At 45.7% G+C, this 14924-nt stretch overlaps 1 protein-coding gene across 1 annotated transcript in view; it reads right to left on the bottom strand.

The window, feature by feature from the left end:
* Positions 1-11419, bottom strand: part of MAML3 (mastermind like transcriptional coactivator 3) — a 240642-nt gene extending 229223 nt beyond the window's left edge. Inside the window, exon 1 of the mRNA XM_066186419.1 lies at positions 10050-11419. Coding sequence (XP_066042516.1) covers positions 10050-10484 — 435 coding nt within the window. The 5' untranslated portion in view covers positions 10485-11419. The remainder of the gene's footprint in view (positions 1-10049) is intronic.
* Between the last annotated feature and the right edge of the window lie 3505 nt (positions 11420-14924).

A 14924-nucleotide genomic window follows, 5' to 3' on the forward strand; every position in this document is an offset into this window, starting at 1 on the left:
ACACAGCCTCTTGTTTCAATGTTACCACAAGTTCCACATGCAAGTCAATACATCACAAGGATGATAACTTTTTATGTGGGCCTTTCATAATTACTTAACCTAGTTATTGTTCTACATAGAATTAAAATGAGCACAACACATTGAGCAGCCTAAAAAAAAAAATGTACAATCATCACACTGCAATGATCAAGCAAAACGATGTTTTTTTCTTCTTTTACCAAGAGACCAAGTTCATCAGTTTTCAGAAGGAAATGAGCTAACAAAGAGAACATGAACACAAGCTCCCCCCACTTCTTCTTTCCTCACAGGAAGGACAGTTATCACCTACCTGATACGGGTCCAGGCTGTGGCCAGCTGATGTCTTCTTTCTTTACACTTTGGATCATCACTTCGCCCTGAAGAGTAACTATAGCAGTATTCCTGAAGACACTTCCAGTAATGTTCTACCTGATGGTCCATGAACGGTATTTCACTCCTAAATTAACTCCAGCACCACAACGACCGGGCTTTCAACTGGCAGGTTGGGAAAGACCCTTATGGTCACCTAGTCCAACCATTAACCCAGCATGCTGGGTTAAGCCCATCACTAAACCAGGTCCTTAAGTGCCACATTTACATTTCTTAAGTATCTCAAGGGATGTCGACTCCAACAGTTCCCCGGGCAGCGTGATCCAATGCCTGACCACCCTTTCAGCAAAGAAGCTTTTGCTAATATCTAGAACTGGTCTGTCCATGGAAATGCATAGCTGGATCTCCATGCATAAATCCTGGGAGTAAAACCCTGTCTTTGCAGAGCTGTAAAGGACAGCAGAAGCAAAATTACAGGAGATATTTTAAATTGTCGATCAACTCGATTACAAGAGCTACTGAAGTTTAAAGCAAACCACATAGGGCTTTCTGCTTCCCCTTCCCTCTAGTCTGTCTTCCCTAGTATGGCACCGTGTGCCTTCACCTTACACCTAAAAACCCCTCACTGTTTTCCTGCTAGACAGCTAATTTTCCTCCTACTAACAGTAGTACTCCTTCCTCCTTCTATTAGTAGCACAGGCAGACTGTGAGACCACCCCGCTTCATGGCAGCAAAATGTTAATTTGTTTCAGCTGCTTCATCTAATTAACCCCAAGGCAGTACCATGTGAAGACACCATTAAGTGGGGAAGAGTATAGTCCATGCCTAACTTCCCAGAACCCCTGTGTGGCTGTAAGTAAACAGACACTTTATCACAGTGATAGGCAAAATTTTCAATCCTACTAGTCAAAATTAATTTTGGTTTTTCTGTTCTACGTTCACAATTCACAATTCCCCCTACCCACTGCTGACATTTTCCACAGCAAAAGTGTTACTGAGAAGGGCAGTAAACCTTATTGTGACCATAAAGTGGTTTTGTTTTGTTGCAAATGAAATGGAGGAGAGAAAATAAGTGGGGGATTTTTCTGTTGTTTTGCGTGATGCAGAATACATATTAAAATGGGTCAGAAAATATAAGCTCCAGCAAAATCCTATGGGGTGGAAAAAAGGTAAAGCCAAATTCTCTCAGGTAAATTTTCAAAATTGCAGCAATCCAGCCTTTAAGGCTTTCAGTGTACAAACTACCTGGCACAAATTAGAAAAAAAAAAAAAAAAAAAAAAAAAAAAAAAAAAAAAAAAAAAAAAAAAAAAAAGAGACAGCACTGCAACCTCAGCATCGCGTCTCCACTTTTATTGGAAGGCAAAGACTGCGTGCTCAGCCCAGAAACGTGCAATAATAGAAGGACCTACAGATTATTTTGAACCACTTCTTCATATCCAGCCATGGATTACATACCAGGACACTTCAGCCAATTTCAAATGTGACCCCAGTTCAGTTACAGAAATTTCTGTACGAGTCCACTAAAGCCTTCAAAGCGACATTACCTGCTTCGATGACAACTAAAAATGTGTATAATGAATAGCAACACTGCTTGCCGAAAACATGGTTAAAAATTGGTTATTTAATGTCAACAGCAGTTTTCCCTCTGCTGCCTCAGTTATGCACTGGAATGCAATCCAGAGAAATCAGAACAACTGCCACCAGCTCTGAAGACAAATAGGAACAGCAGCAGAGATCACAGATGAAATGGAACAATCAGTTTAGCAGTCCAAAGGCAACTGATGCAAGGTAAGGCAGTCAGATTTCAAGTCATTTTTGCAGACACTAGGGAGTCTGAAGTACAATAGTCTGCATAAAGAGAAGGAGTAGGGAATGCAACGATTTCTTTTTTGGCAAAGTGCTGAACTATCCTCCTTAATGTAAGGAATTATCTTAAATTATTAAAAAACCCCCATACTTCCGAGAACTCTTCTACGATCTCATTTGCCATAGCCACCTCCCTTCCTCCTTTAGATGAAACACAATGAATTAGTGCCAAAACATCACAGAAGATTAGATATGAGCTAAAGGAAAGAGAAAGAGGATGAAAATATAGAAAATGGGTATGTTTCAGTGATTCTTCAACTTGTTGGACTAATACCTCCCCTTTTACCATCGAAACTGATCATAAATCTTTTCACTTTGCCTTGGAGTACACTTTAAAAACCATTGTGCAAGTACAAGTACTGGTTTATACAAACACACATACGTAGGCATATTGGCTGCTTGGTTGTGATGCTGCCCAGGGTCAGAGGAAGGTTAAAAACCAGTTCTCTGCCCTTTTCCAAGGTACACAATACCCAAGAACTTCCTGAATTGGCCCGAGATTTTCATAAAGATGATGCAGTAAAACTACACCTTCACTGCAGCACTGAACAATTGCTCCTCTGAATCTGAAGAGCAGGAGGAAATGAAGTTGAATTGTTCTATTAAACCTGAAGTGGTACTGTATGGCACACAGCAAAAGTAATGTAGGGAGGAGGGGAAGAGGCACAGCCCCACCTTCCATCGGTGAAAGCACAACTCCACCAAGCTTCAGCTGATGGGACCTGAGAACTTATAGGACAGAGCTCTGTACGAAAACTCTACAGAAAGTGATTTTTAAAAAATGAGAGAAAAGGAAAAAAAAAATCCCTGACCTGTTGATCTTTCTGTTTATTCCCTTAGTTATTCTGAAAGTCATAAATTCAAACCTCTTTCCTTCTCTGTGCGTGCTGTGGCTGTGAAGAACTGACAGCAAGCAAACAGCAATAGATCATCTGTGTTACCAACAGCACTGCAGCATTAGCTTTAGCACTTTCACAAACTTCTAGAAAATGCAAAGTTCCTATGGGTGGACACACTTTTCTCAGGCCAACTGAAGATTGAAGTATTCTTATTTCCTCACCAATTTTAATGGTGTGTGGAGGCAAACAAAATCAGTCTGAAAGAGGGAAGTCTTGAAAGAAGGCAGCTCTTCCTGCAAGCACAAAATTTCAGCAGCTGCAATCTTATTAACTACTACAAATTTTAAAAGATGTTTTCTCTTAAGCCCTATGAAACTGAGTTTCAAGTATTCAGAAAGCAAACAGGAGCAGTTTGTATTGACTTTTGAGTTACAAACATCGGGAAACTAAAATAAGCAAGAGGGAAGCAAAAGAGCAATCAAAGTTGCATGATTTTGTGATTCACCATCTTAGACAAACTAGGAAAATATATATTTCCAACTGTTAAGGCTCCCAGATTCCCACTGAATGTACAAGCATGCTGCTTATCTGAACAGCCTGTGAGATCCCAGACCGCAAAAGTGATCACAGGTTCATAACTCCAGTCACAGATTGTCCCTCACATTTCAATTCACAAAACAGCACACTTGAAGGATTCCAGTCAGCAGTTACTGGCTGTCGGCCCCCTTCTTAAACCTCTGCTAATCCAAGCACATCTCTCACATGAATTATACATATTGGAGTAATACGCAACCAAATGTCTTCTACATGCAAATGTTTAAATAAAAATGAACCCTGACTCCTTTGCTAGATCCAGCTGCCCCTGTTTCAGTGTCTGTGCTCAGGAACAGAACTGTGCACTGACACCAGGTGTAACTTAGCTGAGCTTCAATGTGTGCCTCCATGTAAGCACGTTTGAACTCAGAGGTCCCAGATGTTTACCCTGGGATAAGGGTTGAGTTTCACAAGAGGATTAAGGTGTTGTAAGACTGTGCTACCCACGGGAGGCACAGTCAAACAAGTGATGGATCTGATCCAGCTAAAAACTAACCCAGAAGCAAAGGAAGAAGCTTGTCTGCCCTCCCTACGTGCTCCATGAACCCGCTGGCCGTGGGGCTACACAAGCAAGAGCCGTCCTCAGCAAAGGCAGCAAACACAGCCCCGGACAAGAGGAGGAAAGAGGAGACTTCCTCAGTGGTGGCAGCTCAGGTTACACCATCTGAAGCCATTTGTGAAGCCTTAAGCTTTAGGTCAAGTTACTGTAAATTGAGGTTAATCTAAACGCAGCCAATTGTCCTAACACAATCACACGTTAATGTTTTTGGCGCTGCGTTAGCAGAACGAGTTTTTGATGTGTTCCAGACAAAGCTGATCTTCCTGAACTTAACAATGCCTAGAATTTCACTGCAGGACTTTCAACACATTCTGCTTGGTCAATCTGAAGCTGAGATTTCACTATGACTGGATACCCGATGTCAAAATACAGCTTGCCCTGCTCCAGCAACGGCTTGTAATAACCCAAGCCACTGTCTTTGAAAGGGACACACTTTCCATCAGAGCAATAAAGGTCATCAGAGGCTAGCAGTGCTTGAAGTGAAGAGTCTCTTCATTCCTTTCAGTTTGCTAAACTGAAACCTATTGTGCTGACTAGCCGCAAAAGGAGGTCAACACAAAAACTCCTTGTCCTAAAGGACAGTAATCACACAGGCGCATCAAGCGCGAGTTGGTATGAAAAGCAGAAAACAAATGGGAGAGGCCTGTGGAGTAAGAAAGACACAGAGATCCACCCTAATAGGAAAAAGAAAATAAAAAGGGTTACACAATGACTCCTTCTATGATGCTTACGAAAGAGAAGGAGCATTGCTGGCCTGGGATTTAATTCTGGTATCATCCCTGTTGTGTATTTACTACTGACTTTACCCCTGTGTGAGCAAGATCAGACATAGCTTATTAACTGAAGAGATGCTTAATCCTACTTAGTCATCGGGCATGAGTAAGGGCTACAAGTATTTGACCTCTTGTGGAAAATAAAACAAAACAGCTAAAAATTATCTTCTTTTTTCATCTTTGCAATGCCGAAAAAATACACTTTTCCTGCAGTGTGAGTGATGAACTCCTAAGCACCTGTAAAGTAAGTGGAATAGCAATATTACACAAGAAAGAACACAAGAAATAATGTGCTCAGGTACGTGAACATATGCACAAGTACATATTAAATACAGCAGGTGTAAGCTTTAACAAACTCCTCACAAGCCTGACATTCTGCAGCACTCAATTGCATTGCTGGCATTATCCATGAACCCCTAAGACAAATGAAGATATTCCGCTTTTCACTCCGGATACCTTTTCCAACAAAAAGAAGAGACTCAGGTGGAGGGAGGAAATACTTTTCTGTGGTGGAATATCTACCAACCAGCAAGACATATAACCAGATTTCCATAATTCTGGCTATTTCTATTATTCTGTCCCTACACAGAGAAAGCTGAAAGGAGAGGCATGCCCATTTTCCTTCCCTCAGGTGGAAGTGCAGTGTGATCATTAACTTGTGGAAGGCAGTGTGTTAGTCCAAAATGGCTAAAGAGCAGAGCTGGAAAATACTGTGTATTTCCAGCCGTGATTTCTCTGACTTTAAACTAATTTTGAATTGACACAGTATGCTTTGGCAGGGGAACAGAAAACATGATCTAATAGGTCATTTGACTTCTGTTGCTAATTTCTCGGATCTAAATAACATTTTAGGTTTAGGTGTTTAAAACACAACTTCCTCAGAACTGGGTTTAGGGTTAGAAACGGAGAGTAAGACAGTGGCTATCAAACCTACAATAATGCTAAATTAAAAAAAAAAAAAAAAAAAAAAAAAAAAAAAAAAAAAAAAAAGTCTTGAAGAGCCTTAAAATAGGAAAAAGTAGCCCCAGCCTCTTTATAGCTCACAAGAGAGTTCAGATGCAAATAAACGTGCACTAGAAGACCAATGTGATAATTACACATGTCACTGGACAAAAAATGCATGGTAAGAACAACAGTCACAGGGGAAAAAAAACCAGAGGTGATACAATCTGCAGTTGTTATTATTATGTATTTGGCCAATATATACTAAACATACATTATTTATTCTATATACAATGTATATGTATACACAGACCTACAACCTCTGAACCCCACACAAAAACATGGCTGCAGAGCCAAGAAGACTCTTGCACTGAAAGAAGGAAACAAGAAAGCAGATTAGTTCACAAAGAATCAAAGAATTGATACATTGTGTTGATATTTCCTGGAACCAATCCAAAGATGAGCAGCAGAGTTTTGGATGAACTGCAAATTTTCCCAATACTTCCTCTGAAAGCCAGGCTGGTAGAGCATTTTAATAATCCAAATCAAAATCAGAGAAAACAACTTTGGTTTTTATCAGGTTGAACCGGGGTGAAGGGGAAAGGTCCACACAGACATTTATAAACTCTTTTAATTTCTGTGCACACCCCAGTCTATGCCTGCATGTGAGCAAATTAGTTCTGTAACTCACTATTCTCCTCAATAGAAGAGGCCGGAGTAGTTATAAATCCAGGTATTTCAAAATTCAGCAAGTGAAAACTTTCCCTATAACAAGACGCAAAATTAGGGTAGATGAGCAACTCATGAAATACAGCCAAGCCTATGCTCCCACACCCCATTTTGACAAAAGGCTTCCATTGATAACCTCTTGTCAGTTGACACAGAGTCCTAAACAGTGGAAACTGCACAGTGCCTTCCATGAACTGAGGGAGGGGGGGAGGGAGGGAGGGAGGGAGGGAGCAAATTGTGGGGGTGGCAATAGAATCACTGCACGAACTGCATTGCTTATACTCAATCCAGTGAAGAAAATCAGAGTGTATGTATGTCTTTAAATAATTGTCTTCTAAAGATGTTTTTGGGTTTGTTTTTTTTTTACCCAGCTTGCTGAAGGGCACTCGGCATGTGTCAGTACCAGCTTCTGGTAGAATTTGTTGGGTGACTGGCTGCCTGGATTAAGCACATCTCCCCTCCCTTCTCAGCATCTCTCGGTTTGGAGGACACATATACACACATACACACACAGAGATTATAATTTCCTTTAATTTGCTTTGATTAAAAAAAATAATTAGGAAAAGCATTTCTTGCTGTCCTGATTGTGTTCGTTGTCATTTAATCCCAACGGTTCTTTTCCAAATCATGCAGTTTAATAATATGAGGATGAAATTTATTAATGATTTTCGTGTGAAGAGTAAACCAGCAGCAGATCTGTGACTGTTCCACTGTAAAACTCTCCATAGATTTTACCAGAGAATAAAGGGAGAAACCCCTAAACATACTTAACTTCTTCCTCATTAAGAAAAAAAAAAGGGGGGGGGGGAAGAAAAAAAGTTAAATTATGAAGTTGAATTGTTTTGCTAAATAAAAATCATGATGCACATAAACAGTCAACCTTACCACACTGTTATGATTGCTAGAAATGAAGAAGTTTGGGAGTTTGCATTTGGTTTTACTGCAAAAAGCATAAATGTCTCAGAGAAAATACTTTTCAACTGCTTTAAAAAGAGTAATTTCTTGGGTTTTAAGTACTGCTTTCATGTTCCCATGGATGTTCCCCAATGTTCTTAGACCTTAGTCAAAAATCATAATTAACACTTTGTAAGTGAAACAAAGGAGATGACGTGTCTGGATTTTTTGGCAATGTTTGAGTATTTTCTTTTAAAAAATGGAAACGGGACTTTTTTTGTAACGAGGCGGTAGAATTTATGTTTTTAAGATTAAAAGCATAGGGCACACTGAGTATATTTAAATAACGTGAAAATCATAGCACAGGAATTGAGTTATGATGAATTTCATAGCAAACTACCCCTTAATTAGGCTACTCTTAGCTCTTCAAATCCAACCAGAAAGAATCTATTAACAGCGAGAGCTGAAACGGCACTTCCTCCTTTTGTTATTTTGTTTCTACAACTTTCAGATTACAGCTTTGGCTTTCTGTCCCACATCTTCAAGGGAAGACCAATGACCTGCTTATCTAAAAATCCTGGCATGAAGGCTTCAGCACCGGGGCTTGGGAAGAAGGGGAAAGGACAACCCACCATTAGCCTAGGCCCAAAGGCACCCGAACTGCTCTGGAGCTGGACGGGGACACAACGCACCGCAAGGCTGCCCTGGAGAGAAGGCATCCTGAGAACGTCTCCTAAGCCTCCAGCCCCTTTCCTGTACCTTGTGGAAACGATTCAAGACGTGAAAAGGGACTTGAGGACAGTTAGACTGACGAAAAGGTAGTCCCTGCTCATGGGGTTTAGGGAGCGACTCTGTTGCTGCCCCGGGAGAAGGTGTAAGCCGAGGCAAAGTACTGTGGAGCAGAGTGTGTTTAAAACCCTCGGTCCGGAGGAAAGGAGCCAGAAGGAAGAGAAACATGGTTATGCCTCGCCGGTAACATCAGGAAAGCAACAAGATGTCAGTGAGGTCGTCCTACTTCCTGTTTGCGAAGCTCTCACGCACACATTCCGCCACCCCCGCCGCTTTGTACGGCTCCTGCCCGCGCCCCCCCGGCCCCGCTCCCTCCGCATCCCCGCCTCCCGGCCGGCCTCGCCGGGAGATGCGCTCCCGAGGCCAGGAGGCGGGGGCAGCGCTCGGCGCTGAGCTTTTGTTTGCCGCTGGCGAAGCGATCCCCACTTCCAGCCACCCCAGCGTGAGGAAGCGGGGCTGGGGGGTGCAGGCAAAGCGCCCAGCAGGGCAGCGGGAAGGGTGCGCGGCGTCCCTCAGGGGGAGGAGCTGCCCGGCACCGAACCGGCACTGCGGCCGGGGCTGGGCAGGCTCGGCGCAGCCCCGGAGAAACACAAAGCTCCCTCCTCTCACGTACGGGGGTGGGGGGGCGAGAGGAAGGACCGCCACCCCGCCGCTTTGTCACAGAGACCTCCCCCGGCGGGGGCCGGCAGCAGCTGCCGCCCTGCCGGACCCTCCCGCACGGCCGCGCCTCCCCGCGCAGCGGGGGAAGGCGAGAGGGAGGGACGTGCGAAGCTTGTAAACCACACGCTGCCATCGCACCTCCCCTCCTCCCCGCCGCTCTCCACCGCCCATTGTGCGCCCGGCAGACGGCGAGCGCCCGGCTGCCCCGTGCCCGCCCCCGAGCGCCGGGCACCCCCGCCCCGCGCGGGGACACGTCAGGACACACACGCGTGTCCCCGCGGCACAGCCGCCCGCCTGCCCCCGCCGGCCGGGACGAGCACCACCCGCACCCGCACCCCCACCAGAGGCACTGGCGGCCCCGACCGGCTATAAATAAGGCTCTGCCGGAGCGCAGGGCCCGGCTCCCCCCGCACCTCCTCTTATTATTCATCATCGGTGCAGCCTGGGAGTGGGAAACTCCGCTTCCTACTTGCCGCTACGCTCCTACCGGCTCAGCCTCCGCCCCCTTTCCCCCCCTCCGCTCCTCGCTAAGCTCCTTAAATCCCAAGGAAACTTTGGGAAGCGATTCAGCTCGCGTGGGGAGCCGGGCTGCTGCACGCCGGGGCAGCCCAAGCGAGAAACCTGCCCAACTTTTCCTGCAGCCGGCAGCCCAGCCTGCGGAGTCACCTTCCACCTTCCTCCGCGGCGGGATTTAAAGGCGGCCAGCCCCCCGCACGGAGAAGCCGTGGCGAAACACGCACGCACGCACACACACACACAAAACCCTCCCCCGGCTCTCGGCAGCCCGCGACGCACGCCTGGCACCGCTCCTTCCCCCTTACCCCAGAGCAGTTCTACCCTTCCGAAGGGGACGGGGAGGGGAGGAAAAAAAAAAAAATTGTCCGCTCCCTCCATCCCAGCCCGTGAGAAGTTGCGAAGCGTCCCGCCAGAGACCCTGCCACCGCCAAAGTTGAGTCGAGCCCCGTTCCTCCTTGACAAGCTCCGGGGCCGACCTCCAGCTCATCCCGGCGAGCGACGCGGAGTGGACAGCCACCCCTCCGCCCGCATCCCCTTACCATGATCAGCGTGTGGTTCCTCTGCTCCGCCGTGGGGGGCTCAGCATCTTGCTGCTGTTTGCTCTGGTGCTGTTGCTTGCTGCCGCCGCCGGTGCCCGTTTTCTTGGCCCTCTGCTCCAGGGTCCGCTGGTAGAGGCTCACCGTGTCCCTGCGCTCCAGCTCCAGCTGCTCCGCCTGGGCTTGCTGGTACCTGCTCTCGCAGTTGACATGGTGCCGCCGGCAGCCCTCGATGCGCTGCCTCAGCCGCTCCACCACCGTGCTGTGCTTGGGAATGCCGCCGCTGTTAGCGTTATTGTTACCGGGAGCGGCGGCAGGAGGGCCGTGGGGAGTGCTGTTAACCCCGATACCGGCCCCGCTGAGGCTGCTGTTCAGGTTATTGTTGATGCAAATACTGCTGCCATTCGCGGCGGCAGCGGGGGCTGCAAAATCCCCCATCCTCGTCCCCGTGCACACTATTTTGGAAGAACTTTTTATCCTACACTTCACACACAGTCTCCTCTGGGGTCCTGATGGGATACTTTTTAGAGAACCGGGGAGGGGGGGGAAGGGGGCACCATCATGTATCAGGGAAACAGCGATCCCAAGCAAATGTTTCTCTTTTCCCCCAGCCAATCCCTCTCGAGAAGCTCCAAAACATTAAAAAGAGAGAGGGAAAGGGGGAGGGAAATAGAGAAGGTGCTAAAAGGTTATCGCCAGCAACACAACCAACAAACATACACACACACACACACACAAAGCACAACAAACTAAGCAGCAGCAATTCGGGTTAGCAAACTCCAGGAGGTATCAGACTAGTTCCTTTCCTCCTCTTTCTTTTTTATAATCCATTATTTCAGAGCAGATTCCATGAGATTTCCGGAGATTTTGCCAAAAGCCTTCTCTCCCCATGGATAAGGAGAAACACGCGCCCCTCCACATGCACACACATACACACCCGTTCACACGCACGTTCGCACACACACATTCAAGCACAGGCACACGCTGGGCACACAGGGCACACTCACTCGCACTCCACGGCATCAAAAGACAGGCAAAGCCGCTTGCTTATTGTATTTTCCTTCTAGAAAAAAGTTTTGGTGTTTATGCCGCACCGTGTTCGCAAAGTACTTTGGCTGCTCAGTTGCATTTCAACAGGAACCTAAATAGCAAATCCTCGGGCTGGGGGAAGTAAACACATGAACAATCCGGACCGAGCTGGAGAGAAAAAAAAAAAAAAAAAAAAAAGAAAAGAAAAGAAAAAAAAAGTAGCGCTCTGAAGTCTCTGCCAAACGCCGAGCTGATACAGCCTAGCGCTTTGCTCTGTCGTGCTGGCTGCTGCTCCTCCTGCCACCATCACAATGATCAAATGCTCTCCTCCTCCACCTCCTCCTCCTCCATGCCAGCGGAGTGATATCAGGACAGGAGCGCTCAGTAAACACCGCAGCAGCAGCAGCGGCGGCGGCGGCGGCGGCTCCTCTGGGCCGTGAGGCAGACCCGGGGACAAGGTGCAAAACCCGGCACGGACGCGGCCCGGCAGGAGCGGACATGGCGCTTTCCCCGGCGCGCCGGCGGCGTGGGGCGGGCGGCAGCGAGCGGGGCCCGACACCTGCCGGCCCCGCGGCCTCCCCGCACCGGGGGCGGGCGGTGCCTCCCGGCCGGCACACGGGGCCCTGCGGCGAGCCGTGCCCGCGCTCGGGGCCGCGGCGAGGGCAGCGCCGGGGCCGGGCTGCCGGGGCCGCGGGCGGGCGGGCGGGCGGGCGGCGGGGGGCGCAGGCAGGGGGGGCCCGGCGGGCAGGCGGCCGCAGCCCGCGGCCGAGCGGCGTGTGCCGCCTTTCCCTCCTGTGTCAACTGTTGCATAATGAATGGGAGCGGAGCGCCGAGCCCTGCGCCTCCCCGGCACGGGGCTGAACTTTCTATTTTAAACAACAGAAGAAACATGACACGTTGGGCAGCAACATTTTTCCGAGCGAACGGTGGCTGCCTCCATATAGAGCGCGGGTGATTAATGGATCAAGAATAACATCCCGGGAATCTAGTTTTAGACCGTTTTGCAGACAAAGCTATTGCACCCACAATTGTCATTGATTGTTATTTTCTACCTAGCCCGATGAGAAATGCACTCCCGATTTTTAAAATCCATCTATATAGAACAGAATTATCTCAGAGAGATACTCGTGTTCTCTAACATGCAGCTGATATAAAGAAAATTGGGAACTCATGCATTAGTAATATAATCTGATTTAAATCTTCATTTTTTGCCGTTGCAGACTAGCTATTTCTAAGACACAGTGGCAAAGAGCAGTCTTTGTCTTCTTTAAGCGCTCAGCAGTAGGAAATTTGGGGTTGATTTCATGCCTATTGCCACAATTCATGACTACGTTGAGACGAAACATAATAGTGAACAAATAAAATCAGAAATTCGTACCTTGCCTACGTTGGGATTAACAAACATGCCTTAAGAAAAAAAAAAAACCCCAAACTTTTCTGTACTATTAGTTTGAGAACCACAGTGAAGATACTTAAAGTTCTTCATGATCATCGATTACTCCGTTTTCACAGAACAAGCAGGGGGAAATTACAGCTCTGCTCAGAAGCAGCGTAAGAACGCGGGGAAACTGCAATCCTGAGTCAATTATAGAGAGATTCGTGCCTCTCTTCATTTGGAGACGGGGGATGTGTTGTAATCTTTCCAGTAACTATTGAACTGAATAGTTAAGATTCGATGTAAGAATAGAAAGAGGAGGAAAAAAGAAGGAGGGGGGAGGGATTTGAAGTTTTAAATTATTATTAAGAATAATAATAATTTTTTAAAAGCTAAAATGGAAAATGTAATCAGGCCAGGGAAGGAGAGGGCTGTGAAGTACGTTTAACTTGGAGCAAGTACTTTTTGGATTCCTCCGCAGTGCCCCCTGCAGCCCGCAGCTCATGTGCTGCAGCCTGGTTCCACAGAGTGCTGGGCAGCACTCGAGTCCAAAAAAAGAAGCGTTTCTTACACCCACAGGGTCAGAAATACACGTAAAAGGAGTAGTCCTCTCGCAGACTGCTTTTTCGGTGCATTTTACGGTTGTTGTCCTCTCTTCCTACGACTACAATTAATACCATTTTTAAATCTCTTAGAAGTCACACAAACATACCTTAACTTCCAGTATATCACTTTGGCAGCTGTCAGCGTGGTAATTTTTAAATGTAAGCTGCATTGCTATAGAATTTAATTCCAGCCTATTAAAAAACGTAGGAATTTTTTATCTCTCAGCTACATACCTTGGTTCTGCCAGGCTGCACAGCCCAAGGGTGATGATTTGAGTAAAACAAGTTTTGAGTAGAACAAGTAACCAGTGCTCAGAAGTTTTGCAAACAAATAAACCACCAGCTTTGGGGTAGTAAAATCCCAACTGACCAAAGGAAGAAAGAAAGAAGCAAAACACAAAACTCCTCCAACAAAACCCTTCCATCCAAATACATTCAAAAACCATTTGATTCTGATTAAAAGGTATTTTTTCATTGGCTGAGGTTAAAGCAAAGCTGAGCAAATATATATCTATTTCCCCACTCATTTTAAAAGCACAGTGGTGATTCTTACATTATTCTACAGCACAGTGTTTTCTAAGATAAGGCACTCCCTCCTATATCTAAAGACAGTCAACAGAATCAGCATTTCATTAAAAATGGCAGTTGTCCTCTTATTTTACAGCTGTCATCCAGGACCTAAGAGCTAACTAAAAATTTTCTTCTGATGAGAGGTTTTTCTTTTATAGCCAAGTATTGAGTGGCAATTGTAAAACAGCATAATAGAGATAAGATTTCACAGTTCATTTTTGCATCTTTTTTTCAGGATACTTACATAAACAATTACCAGCTTCTAAAAATCTAAAGTAAAATGAGCTATTTAGTGAACTATTTAAATCCAATTTTTGAGAAGGACAACACTTTTGCTAAGCCTCTGAGTCAGAAAAAATAAAAACAGGAAACAAATCCCTCGTATTCCAGCCTCAGCAATGCAAGAAATAGAGAGATCTCAATTTTATTCTAACTACTGATTATTACCATTAAAGCACATGTTCTTCACAACCTTGACCAAACAAGTCTGTTCTGTAGTCAGACACAAGCACAGACTCACTCACGATCATGTGTGCTTTTACTTTTCTGACCGTGGACTTACAAACACCTCTTCTGTAGAAATTCACTTTGCATGCACAAATGTGTTTATTTGCTCTATAACCTGTATTTTTCCTGTTTGCACACCAGCTTTGGAATACTAGCTTCACAACTGGAATTTGGAAAGAATCAAGTCTATCAGAATTCTAAACGATCTAAGATGAACTTGCTGATGGCAGCAGATGAACAGTAATGCCTACCAGTATCAGCTGACAGGACACTAATTACCAGTTACAGGAGATGATTGCTTGGGGAGAGATCTATTCAGTGAGTTACGATTTTGAAAAATTATAAAGTACAAGCCTGATCTGTGAAAAGATACGCAGTATGAAAATACAGCATACGTTCTCAAGATGATTATCATGACAGAGATCTGTCTAATTAGGAAGGAACTATTTTAATGCTAAGATATGAAAGAGCCCAGCTGGGAGAGGAATTTAGAGGAAGACACAGAAACATGACTGTTAAGCTGACAGCAAGTGCAGTCTAAGCATGTTCCAATGACAGCGTCTAAAAAAATTCATCTCAGCATTTAATCAATAGTGGTTTCAGAACAAGCACAGCCTTACAGATAATCTAGCTAGTCATGTTAGTGGGAGGGGCTCCATAAAAAATACATAAAATATGCCTTTGCAGAGCAACATACAACTCTCCTTTGGTCAACTGAGCTAGAGGGTTATTCAGTCAGTGGGCGACATGAGAAATACCACTGTGAGGACAAATGGGAATCCCACTCTATTA

The sequence above is a fragment of the Chamaea fasciata genome, unplaced genomic scaffold (genome assembly GCF_029207755.1).
Source record: "Chamaea fasciata isolate MVZ Bird 193981 ecotype frontalis unplaced genomic scaffold, bChaFas1.0.hap1 SCAF_6, whole genome shotgun sequence".
In the NCBI taxonomy this organism is placed as follows: domain Eukaryota; kingdom Metazoa; phylum Chordata; class Aves; order Passeriformes; family Sylviidae; genus Chamaea; species Chamaea fasciata.